Below are 12,463 nucleotides of genomic sequence, written 5' to 3' on the forward strand. Positions count from 1 at the left end.
TGATAGTAGTACGTTTTATTAAATGTAATAAGCCACATTATGTAATTGTTAATGGCAAAATAATTTCTACATTTTAAGTTCAGTTGCCTCTGTGTTAATTTTATTTCTCTTTTAAAATGAATTTCAGATGAAGGGGTTAGCTTCAACCCCTTGAAAATAGATGTTTTTGTGCAGACGCTTCTCCAATTGGCAGCAAAGTCCTTTAGCCACTCGTTCAGTGCATTAGCAAAGTAAGTGTATTGTTTTCCTCTCTTTAAAATCTCAACGTATATTTCTCTGCGTGCCAAATACTAATCCTTCAATTTTATCCATGTTTGCTTTTTGTATTTCTCAGAATTACACATGAGCACTTTGTTTGAAAATCAGCAGTATTTGCTTAGTCCCAAGATTACAGATCTGGTGTGCTTTATTCCTTGTGCAATAAGGACTGGCTGGCTGATTCTAGAAGCTGTTTAGGTTTTCCCTGCTCACCCATGCATTGCTCACCTTGATACAAGTTACAAACTATATAGCTTCCATAATTATGCGACTTTTTACTTTTTACTGCAAAAATCTTTTTAAAAAACCTAGTGCCTTGAAGGAAACAGTTGTGAGGGATCCTGAGCTGATCTTTCTTTATTTTTGGTTTTAAACTATATTTATTGGCATTTTTATCATGAAAAAAGCAAAACAATTAAGTACAATGCAGAATGATAACCCAAGGCAGCCCCCAGCAATGGCCAGGTGTGAGAAAGTGTCCCCTTTCTTGCATGGTATGCCCCCACGTTTTGCTGAGTTGCTGATGTTCTTTGACTGAGTGTGTCCTGGGCTCCTCTAATCAGGTACCCAAGGCCTATGTTCCTTCCCTAAACTGCATTGAAGCCTAAACCCAATTGGCATCTCTGGCCACATATCAGCCCCTGGTAAATGGTACCACAGTTACCCAGGGCATCATGACCAGAGAAGGCCTCTAAGGGCTGCAGCACTTATTGTGCCACCCTTAGAGGTCCTGTACCCTGACACTCACACACTGCCTTTGCAGTCTGCGTGTCTTGGTGCAGAACAAAGTGAAGAGTCAACATTGCACACATCCCTGTGTGCCATGCCCACAAACCACGGCCCTGGCATACATCAGTCACCCCTCTAGCTGGGTGCCCTATGCCAGTGGTGAGGGTACAGGTGCATGAGCCCTATACCCCTACTGTGCCCAAGTCCATTCCTCGGCATTGTAAGTGCAGGGCTGCCATTAAGAGTATATGGTGCTGGGTGTTTGTTATTACGAACTCCACAACACCATAATGGCTACAATGAAGACTGGGAAGTTTGGTATCAAACTTCTCAGCACATTAAACCCACACTCATGCCAGTGTGGGATTTAATGTAAATGTACAACAGACGGCATCGTAGAGATGCCCCCTGAAACTTGACCACCTTCTAGTCACCTGACTGAGTGGCTGCTTAGGCTGTCACAAACAGACATGTTTCTGGACCCCTGGGTCGAGAGCCTGCTGCTCTCGGGGGCCTGAAACAAAGCACATCCTGGGACAAGGCGCCAAGCCTCCTCCCCCCAGGATGGCCAGGGTTCACAAAGGGGAAGCTTCAAAGGCATATGCCGCCTTTGTGAGTCTCCTCAGACCATTTGCTGCTTTCAGCAACTGGTCCCTACTGGTTCTACCCCCCACCTCGGAAGGGAGAACCGGCGGAAAAAACAAGTGAGGGAAAGAGGTGTGCCCACCTCTGCCAACTCCACCCCTCAGGTGGGGGAGGCAAGGTGAAGCACAACTGAGTCCCCGCCATCTTGAGGATGGAGGGACCTAGCCAACCTGGGACAGGCTCCTGCTCCCCTCCCACTGGAGGGTGGCACGATAGGGGGTGTACCCACCCCAGGGAAGGGATCCATTGGACCCTTGCCTTACCTACCTGTAACGCCCCTAAATCTAGTATTTAGGGGCACCCTGAACCTTGCTTCCTCAGATCCAGCCTGGCAACAAGAAGAAAAGAAGTTTGACCAAACAGCCGTGTAGCCAGCTAACAAGAGAGCGACACCCACTGACTTCGCCCAGCCCTACCGGACTGTCTCCCCTCGAACCTGCTCCTGCGAAATCCCGGTGTGTCCGGCAGCCAGCAACCTCGAAAACCCCAGAGGACCTGCCTGCCTTCACTTCCAAGACTGCTTCTCCCGTGAACACCGGATTTGTTCAAACTGCAGTTTCTGGCTCCGGCCGGATACCACAAATCCAGCCCACTCTGCACCCGCCGAACCTGGTCCGAGCTAGAGTGGAAAAACACAACGAGGAGGTTCCCCCGGCGATCCTGACCCGAGATCCGGCGACCCCTGACCTGCCTCAAGCAGACGCCTGACCGTGACCCGGAGCTGGTAAGAAGATCCGACCCCAAAAGGCACCCCTGCACCCGATGCCCCACGGCCTGGTGTGCCCAAACCAACAGTGCCTAACCAACCCTTAACTTCCCAACTTACCTCTCGAAGTGGTGGTCGCACCCAGAAGTCCATTGTCTCCCTGCCTGCAGTGCTTTTGCAAACCGGAGGTTCTCCATTGAAAAAGGGCACCCGACCTCAAAACAGCACCCTGCACCCGGCCGTCCTTGTGCCGCTGAGGGTGCACCTTTGGTGCTAATTTGGTTACCTATTTGCCCTGACCTAAACCCTCGGAGCTTTGCTCCCACAGCCGTGTGGCCTGCTTGCTAGCAGCCACCAACCGGAGGCTCCCTATCCTTCATAGGATAACATTAGGCCTCAACACTCTGCACCCGGCCGCCCTAGTGCCGCTGAGGGTGAAACAAAAGTGCAGCACTGACCCTGGGGGACCCCTGAGTCTAACCCCAGAACCTTAACTCCCACAGAGGTTTACTTACCTGTGAACCGATAACCTGTTTTTCCTCCATAGGATAGCATTGACAAGTGTGGAGTTTTGAAATCTAAAAATATTCTTTAAAAATCGCACAAATAACCAAAACTTATTTACTCACCTGTTTACAGGAAATGTCCCAGTGCTGAATCCAGGCATCCAGCACTGAGAGAAAAAAGTAACGTACAAAGTAACTTACCTGCAATTTACTGAAGAAGCCTATTCATTTCAATGCACTGTTTTTCTTCCCAAAAATGTTGAAGTGTGGAGTTTTGAAATCTAACCTCTGCCAATGGGGTTACCTGGACTCTATAAACACTATACCTCATTCAGGCCTTCTGGACACATTCGTCATCCGGGAACAGCATGTTGATGCCTTCGGGCTTCAAAACGTGTGCGTCCTGTTCACGGCAGATGTCAGCGACGGATCCACACGCGATGTGTATGTGGTGCTTGGGCGAGCACCACGACTGAGTGCGACGCTTGCCGCCGGCTAAAGCCGAAGTCTTTGCGGGACAGTCGCATGAAGTTATTGGCCGCCCGGATGTCCCGTTCGGCGTCCTCACGCTGCCAGTCTCCTTCTCGTGCTGGAGGGTCGGGTCAGGACAGGTCGCGTAGCCGTTCCCGCGAACGTCTTTCTCCTCTCGCAGGTCAGCACATGAAAAAGAAGTTGCGGAGGTCACCGACCTCACGCGACGACTGGGCCTGCTGTTCCCGGTCTTCACCGGACACGGCCCCTCAGGTGCCGGCCCAGATGGAGGCCTATTCTCAGGCCCTTCAGTCTATCTATGGTTCACCCCCTCTCCCTGGCGTGCCTTGGGGTCCCATAGAGGGGGTAGGGGCTCTGATCAGAGTTTCGCCGGCGCGCTTTCTCCTCGGCACCAGTCGAGCACCCTGACTCTGCTTCCGGAGTCGCTGGGACGTCTGGGCATGGGCTGGAGGGGCCTCCCTACCTTACGCCCGGGCCTTCCGGGTGTTCGCCCGGCTCCTTGCGTCGACGCCGGATGCGGCTTCTGCGCCGCTCTTGACTCCGTCTACTCCGCCCCTCTCCACAGGTTCCTACCTCGGTGGAGGTTGCGTAGACGGCCCCTGTGTCTTCGCACAGCCCTGTGCGGCTCCCTGCATCGACTGCTGCTGCAGCCCCGCTTTCGCCTCCGGGTCTACTCCGTCACTCTCTGCAGGTTACCACCCCACCTGGGGTGGTGTCGACGCCGGACGGACGAGGCCCTTGTGGAGGTCCTCGACGACGGTTCAACACCGTCTTGACGCCGGTGCCATCTCTGGCTGTTGATCAGTTGGTGAAAGGTGTGGAGTCCGAGGCTGAGGGGGTCCCTGTGGGTTCGCCACCCCCAGGGCTATTTTGTTGCCCAGGTGCCCATGCACTGGCAGGGCCTTGGGTGCCCTCAAGCTTGGACACCCCAGAGGGAACTGAGCCCATGAAGCTTGACCCTTACCAGGTTGAACTCTTGGCCCAGGGGGCCCTCTGGGGAATAGCTGTGCCTTGGGCAGCACCCCTGTCCAACTCTTGAAAGCCTGAGGCAGCAAGCTGCTATCCAGGAAAGGGGAGATGTCAGTGGTACCCACAGAGTTTATTGGGACGAGGGACTACTGTACACTGAGGTCAGAGACCTCAACCCTGGAGCCACTAGGAGAGTGGTAGTGCCTCAGAAGTACAGGGATTTCCTGCTAACTTTAGATCATGACATCCCCCTAGCTGGACATCTGGGCCAAAGCAAAACCTGGGAAAGGCTAGTAAGCCACTTTTACTAGCCCCAGATGTCTCCGAAAGCTAAGGAGTTTGTCCGCTTCTGTGACACCTGCCAAGCCAGTGAAACAATTAAGAGAAACAGAATGATCAATGAATAAATAGACTAACGGTACCTGCAAGGAATATTCCGAGTTCTAAGGCTCCTCCATAAAGGTTCAACAGAAGTCAAAACACCTTCCACATTACCAGGACAAACCACGAGACATGTTTGTAATCATCAGGGGTTGTATCAAACTCACACGAGAATTGGCAGATTTCTCAAAACCACACTGAAAAGACTGAGAAACAAAATCATCACGTTTAGGCATTTTAACAATTCTAGCAGTATTCCACCAATTTCGACCTTGGACCCTTCCAGTGGTACCGCACACTTTGTCAATCACCAAAGGGTCAGAAAATTTGGGCTCGCCTTTCTTCTCGAAACTTGGAGTTTTAGTCTGTATAAGATCACCTACCCTATAAGGGCAGACTTTGACATTCTTACTTGCATCATAATACAATTTCTGTTTCTGCTGGCCACATTCCACATTGTGTTGAAGCTGTTCATTATGACAATGATTTGATAAATCTGTTTTTAAAAACCTACTCCTACAAGCTGGCCTAAACTGCAAAGCAGGTTTCCTTCCTTTAAGAGCCTCAAACGGAGAGAAACCAGTTGTGGAATGCGGAGTGGTTCTATAAAAACACAACATTGATTTGACAGCATTATGCACATCACACTTATTGGCAAATGACGACCTTACACATTCACCAAGCACTCTATTGAAACGTTCCATGAGGCCATTTGTTTGTGGGTTGTAAAGAGAACTCTTGAGATGACGAATAGAACTTTCATGTAAAAGTTTCTCAATCTCACCACAAATTGCACACCATTGTCGGAGATCTCTTCAGGTACCCCCTCACTCATAAAAACATCTTTTAGAAATAGAATCACAGCCTTGGAATACGGCTCTTCAACAAATTTCACAAATGATCATTTCGAATAGTAGTCCATGAGGACCAAAGCAAAAGAAGAATTATGTGAAAGAATATTAAATGGCCCCAATAAATCAATTCCTAGCTTTTTTTCAAGGCCCCAAAGGAAAATCAATGGGTATCAACGGTGGATTAGAAGTTTTGAAAGATTTATCGGAAGTGGAACACACACAACAACTTTTGACTAAGTCTTCAATTTCTCCATCCATTTGTGGCCACCAGAATGACTTGCGCACCCTCTGTTTGGTCAAAGAAGAACCTAAGTGGCCTTCATGCGCTTTGGATAAAGTACTGCGCCTCAGCTCATGAACCGAATTTGTCACATCTAAAAAAAAAGGCCATCTTCTATGGTTAACCCCTCAGACATTTTGCAATTTTTTTTTAACTCTAAAGATTTTTCTCTAGGCCATTCAGACTTGACCTTATCCATTACTTTTTTTAAAACCACATGTTCCAAATTCTCTCCACGCCTCTTCAGTGAACTGACAGCAATTCTCGATGTCTAATGCAGCAACAGTCCTCATCGCTCTCACCAACCATCTCATCCTTCTCAACAATGGGATTTCTGGACAAATAATCAGCCCTCACGTTTCTCCCTCCAGAAATATGAACAACTTTAAAATTGAACTGTAGTAGTCTTGCAGCAAATCTTGCAATCCTGGGAGTGCTACTCTTGCAATAGGTACCATTACGAATGAAAACTAAAGGTTTGTGATCTGTTTGCAAGACAAAACTTCTTTCCCAAAGATAACACTTGAACTTTTTTATGGCCCACCAACAAGCCAAAAGTTGTTTCTCTATCACAGAGTAGTGTACTTCAGCATCTCATAAGACTCTAGATCTAGAAACAAGTGAGGGAAAGAGGTGTGCCCACCTCTGCCAACTCCACCCCTCAGGTGGGGGAGGCAAGGTGAAGCACAACTGAGTCCCCGCCATCTTGAGGATGGAGGGACCTAGCCAACCTGGGACAGGCTCCTGCTCCCCTCCCACTGGAGGGTGGCACGATAGGGGGTGTACCCACCCCAGGGAAGGGATCCATTGGACCCTTGCCTTACCTACCTGTAACGCCCCTAAATCTAGTATTTAGGGGCACCCTGAACCTTGCTTCCTCAGATCCAGCCTGGCAACAAGAAGAAAAGAAGTTTGACCAAACAGCCGTGTAGCCAGCTAACAAGAGAGCGACACCCACTGACTTCGCCCAGCCCTACCGGACTGTCTCCCCTCGAACCTGCTCCTGCGAAATCCCGGTGTGTCCGGCAGCCAGCAACCTCGAAAACCCCAGAGGACCTGCCTGCCTTCACTTCCAAGACTGCTTCTCCCGTGAACACCGGATTTGTTCAAACTGCAGTTTCTGGCTCCGGCCGGATACCACAAATCCAGCCCACTCTGCACCCGCCGAACCTGGTCCGAGCTAGAGTGGAAAAACACAACGAGGAGGTTCCCCCGGCGATCCTGACCCGAGATCCGGCGACCCCTGACCTGCCTCAAGCAGACGCCTGACCGTGACCCGGAGCTGGTAAGAAGATCCGACCCCAAAAGGCACCCCTGCACCCGATGCCCCACGGCCTGGTGTGCCCAAACCAACAGTGCCTAACCAACCCTTAACTTCCCAACTTACCTCTCGAAGTGGTGGTCGCACCCAGAAGTCCATTGTCTCCCTGCCTGCAGTGCTTTTGCAAACCGGAGGTTCTCCATTGAAAAAGGGCACCCGACCTCAAAACAGCACCCTGCACCCGGCCGTCCTTGTGCCGCTGAGGGTGCACCTTTGGTGCTAATTTGGTTACCTATTTGCCCTGACCTAAACCCTCGGAGCTTTGCTCCCACAGCCGTGTGGCCTGCTTGCTAGCAGCCACCAACCGGAGGCTCCCTATCCTTCATAGGATAACATTAGGCCTCAACACTCTGCACCCGGCCGCCCTAGTGCCGCTGAGGGTGAAACAAAAGTGCAGCACTGACCCTGGGGGACCCCTGAGTCTAACCCCAGAACCTTAACTCCCACAGAGGTTTACTTACCTGTGAACCGATAACCTGTTTTTCCTCCATAGGATAGCATTGACAAGTGTGGAGTTTTGAAATCTAAAAATATTCTTTAAAAATCGCACAAATAACCAAAACTTATTTACTCACCTGTTTACAGGAAATGTCCCAGTGCTGAATCCAGGCATCCAGCACTGAGAGAAAAAAGTAACGTACAAAGTAACTTACCTGCAATTTACTGAAGAAGCCTATTCATTTCAATGCACTGTTTTTCTTCCCAAAAATGTTGAAGTGTGGAGTTTTGAAATCTAACCTCTGCCAATGGGGTTACCTGGACTCTATAAACACTATACCTCATTCAGGCCTTCTGGACACATTCGTCATCCGGGAACAGCATGTTGATGCCTTCGGGCTTCAAAACGTGTGCGTCCTGTTCACGGCAGATGTCAGCGACGGATCCACACGCGATGTGTATGTGGTGCTTGGGCGAGCACCACGACTGAGTGCGACGCTTGCCGCCGGCTAAAGCCGAAGTCTTTGCGGGACAGTCGCATGAAGTTATTGGCCGCCCGGATGTCCCGTTCGGCGTCCTCACGCTGCCAGTCTCCTTCTCGTGCTGGAGGGTCGGGTCAGGACAGGTCGCGTAGCCGTTCCCGCGAACGTCTTTCTCCTCTCGCAGGTCAGCACATGAAAAAGAAGTTGCGGAGGTCACCGACCTCACGCGACGACTGGGCCTGCTGTTCCCGGTCTTCACCGGACACGGCCCCTCAGGTGCCGGCCCAGATGGAGGCCTATTCTCAGGCCCTTCAGTCTATCTATGGTTCACCCCCTCTCCCTGGCGTGCCTTGGGGTCCCATAGAGGGGGTAGGGGCTCTGATCAGAGTTTCGCCGGCGCGCTTTCTCCTCGGCACCAGTCGAGCACCCTGACTCTGCTTCCGGAGTCGCTGGGACGTCTGGGCATGGGCTGGAGGGGCCTCCCTACCTTACGCCCGGGCCTTCCGGGTGTTCGCCCGGCTCCTTGCGTCGACGCCGGATGCGGCTTCTGCGCCGCTCTTGACTCCGTCTACTCCGCCCCTCTCCACAGGTTCCTACCTCGGTGGAGGTTGCGTAGACGGCCCCTGTGTCTTCGCACAGCCCTGTGCGGCTCCCTGCATCGACTGCTGCTGCAGCCCCGCTTTCGCCTCCGGGTCTACTCCGTCACTCTCTGCAGGTTACCACCCCACCTGGGGTGGTGTCGACGCCGGACGGACGAGGCCCTTGTGGAGGTCCTCGACGACGGTTCAACACCGTCTTGACGCCGGTGCCATCTCTGGCTGTTGATCAGTTGGTGAAAGGTGTGGAGTCCGAGGCTGAGGGGGTCCCTGTGGGTTCGCCACCCCCAGGGCTATTTTGTTGCCCAGGTGCCCATGCACTGGCAGGGCCTTGGGTGCCCTCAAGCTTGGACACCCCAGAGGGAACTGAGCCCATGAAGCTTGACCCTTACCAGGTTGAACTCTTGGCCCAGGGGGCCCTCTGGGGAATAGCTGTGCCTTGGGCAGCACCCCTGTCCAACTCTTGAAAGCCTGAGGCAGCAAGCTGCTATCCAGGAAAGGGGAGATGTCAGTGGTACCCACAGAGTTTATTGGGACGAGGGACTACTGTACACTGAGGTCAGAGACCTCAACCCTGGAGCCACTAGGAGAGTGGTAGTGCCTCAGAAGTACAGGGATTTCCTGCTAACTTTAGATCATGACATCCCCCTAGCTGGACATCTGGGCCAAAGCAAAACCTGGGAAAGGCTAGTAAGCCACTTTTACTAGCCCCAGATGTCTCCGAAAGCTAAGGAGTTTGTCCGCTTCTGTGACACCTGCCAAGCCAGTGAAACAATTAAGAGAAACAGAATGATCAATGAATAAATAGACTAACGGTACCTGCAAGGAATATTCCGAGTTCTAAGGCTCCTCCATAAAGGTTCAACAGAAGTCAAAACACCTTCCACATTACCAGGACAAACCACGAGACATGTTTGTAATCATCAGGGGTTGTATCAAACTCACACGAGAATTGGCAGATTTCTCAAAACCACACTGAAAAGACTGAGAAACAAAATCATCACGTTTAGGCATTTTAACAATTCTAGCAGTATTCCACCAATTTCGACCTTGGACCCTTCCAGTGGTACCGCACACTTTGTCAATCACCAAAGGGTCAGAAAATTTGGGCTCGCCTTTCTTCTCGAAACTTGGAGTTTTAGTCTGTATAAGATCACCTACCCTATAAGGGCAGACTTTGACATTCTTACTTGCATCATAATACAATTTCTGTTTCTGCTGGCCACATTCCACATTGTGTTGAAGCTGTTCATTATGACAATGATTTGATAAATCTGTTTTTAAAAACCTACTCCTACAAGCTGGCCTAAACTGCAAAGCAGGTTTCCTTCCTTTAAGAGCCTCAAACGGAGAGAAACCAGTTGTGGAATGCGGAGTGGTTCTATAAAAACACAACATTGATTTGACAGCATTATGCACATCACACTTATTGGCAAATGACGACCTTACACATTCACCAAGCACTCTATTGAAACGTTCCATGAGGCCATTTGTTTGTGGGTTGTAAAGAGAACTCTTGAGATGACGAATAGAACTTTCATGTAAAAGTTTCTCAATCTCACCACAAATTGCACACCATTGTCGGAGATCTCTTCAGGTACCCCCTCACTCATAAAAACATCTTTTAGAAATAGAATCACAGCCTTGGAATACGGCTCTTCAACAAATTTCACAAATGATCATTTCGAATAGTAGTCCATGAGGACCAAAGCAAAAGAAGAATTATGTGAAAGAATATTAAATGGCCCCAATAAATCAATTCCTAGCTTTTTTTCAAGGCCCCAAAGGAAAATCAATGGGTATCAACGGTGGATTAGAAGTTTTGAAAGATTTATCGGAAGTGGAACACACACAACAACTTTTGACTAAGTCTTCAATTTCTCCATCCATTTGTGGCCACCAGAATGACTTGCGCACCCTCTGTTTGGTCAAAGAAGAACCTAAGTGGCCTTCATGCGCTTTGGATAAAGTACTGCGCCTCAGCTCATGAACCGAATTTGTCACATCTAAAAAAAAAGGCCATCTTCTATGGTTAACCCCTCAGACATTTTGCAATTTTTTTTTAACTCTAAAGATTTTTCTCTAGGCCATTCAGACTTGACCTTATCCATTACTTTTTTTAAAACCACATGTTCCAAATTCTCTCCACGCCTCTTCAGTGAACTGACAGCAATTCTCGATGTCTAATGCAGCAACAGTCCTCATCGCTCTCACCAACCATCTCATCCTTCTCAACAATGGGATTTCTGGACAAATAATCAGCCCTCACGTTTCTCCCTCCAGAAATATGAACAACTTTAAAATTGAACTGTAGTAGTCTTGCAGCAAATCTTGCAATCCTGGGAGTGCTACTCTTGCAATAGGTACCATTACGAATGAAAACTAAAGGTTTGTGATCTGTTTGCAAGACAAAACTTCTTTCCCAAAGATAACACTTGAACTTTTTTATGGCCCACCAACAAGCCAAAAGTTGTTTCTCTATCACAGAGTAGTGTACTTCAGCATCTCATAAGACTCTAGATCCATAGCCAGTGGTGTATTCGGTGTGAACGTCCTTCTGTGTATGCACAGCACCATCACCAAACTTACTAGCATCGACAGTAAAACAACATTCAAGATTGTAATCAAAAGGTTTTAGAGCATCCACACTGGTAAGTTGTTTTTTAATGTCTGAAAAAGCGACAGAACACTCATTACTCCACACAAATTCTGACCTGTCTTTCAACAACACAGAAAAAGCCCTAACTCCTGGATGCAAAATCGGGTATAAAGCGTGAATAAAATTCACACAGACCTAAAAATGATTTCACACCAGCTTTATCCACAGGTGGAGGAGAATCAAGAATGGCTTCAACTAATCCTGGCTTTGGAAGCACACTCTTCTCAGAAAAAACATGGCCAAGAAATCCAACAGAGGTTTTAACAAGTTGGCATTTCTCCCTTTTAAGAACCACGCCAGCTTTGTGAAAAGCGGTAAGTACTTGCTTCAATATGAGATCATGCTCCGAGCGAAAACTTGCATGAATTAATACGTCATCCTGAAAAACCGTGACGTTGGAAATTCCTTTCAGCAACTCAGACATCAGTCTCTGAAACACTGAAGCTGCTGACGCCAAACCAAAAGGCATGCAGCAGTACTACTGTAATGTCCCTAGAGGTGAAATAAAGGCCGTGTGATGACGCGGATCTTCTGCCAAGAATACCTAGTGATAGGCAGACGCTAAATCTAGCTTTGTGAAAAACTTGGCACCAGAGATAGTCGACAACATTTCACCAATCTTCGGAAGGGGATGAGAATCAACCCATATCTGTGTTCAGGGATATGAGATCAGCACAAACCTTCAAATCACCCTTCTTTTTTCTACAACCAAAGGAGAAAGCCATAAAGAGGACTCTACAGACTCAAGTATTCCTTTAGTCTGCAGACCCTCCAGTTCCTTCTCTAAATCACTGTGCACACTGAATGGAACACCCCTGAACTTATGTTTTACAGGAACAACATTGGCCTTCTTCTTTATATCTGATAGAGACTTCTAGCTGCAGATTCCTTAACTTAGAATATCCCCAGGCGTCAGACTGGTCCGGAAAATCTTGCGCAGCAGCACCTCTGCGCACCGGGGGGGGCGGCGCCGTACGGCTCCGCCCTGACGTCGTCCATGGATGTGACGTCAGCGGAGCCATATACACCCCGCCCCACCGACAACAGTTTTCTTCTTTTCCGCGTCACAACGTGAACCCTGGAAACCAGCAGTTTCTGGCCTTGTTTTGGGCCTTCTCTGCACCGTTGGTGTCGTACGGTAACAGAG

The 12,463-nt window shown here is 49.2% G+C and overlaps 1 protein-coding gene across 1 annotated transcript in view; it reads left to right on the top strand.

The window, feature by feature from the left end:
- Nucleotides 1-12,463, top strand: part of NCBP1 (nuclear cap binding protein subunit 1) — a 614,484-nt gene that overhangs the window by 354,831 nt on the left and 247,190 nt on the right. The window contains exon 17 of the mRNA XM_085636602.1: nucleotides 128-230. Coding sequence (XP_085492728.1) covers nucleotides 128-230 — 103 coding nt within the window. The remainder of the gene's footprint in view (nucleotides 1-127; nucleotides 231-12,463) is intronic.

This window comes from Triturus cristatus, chromosome 2_1 (assembly GCF_964204655.1).
Source record: "Triturus cristatus chromosome 2_1, aTriCri1.1, whole genome shotgun sequence".
Lineage (NCBI taxonomy): Eukaryota > Metazoa > Chordata > Amphibia > Caudata > Salamandridae > Triturus > Triturus cristatus.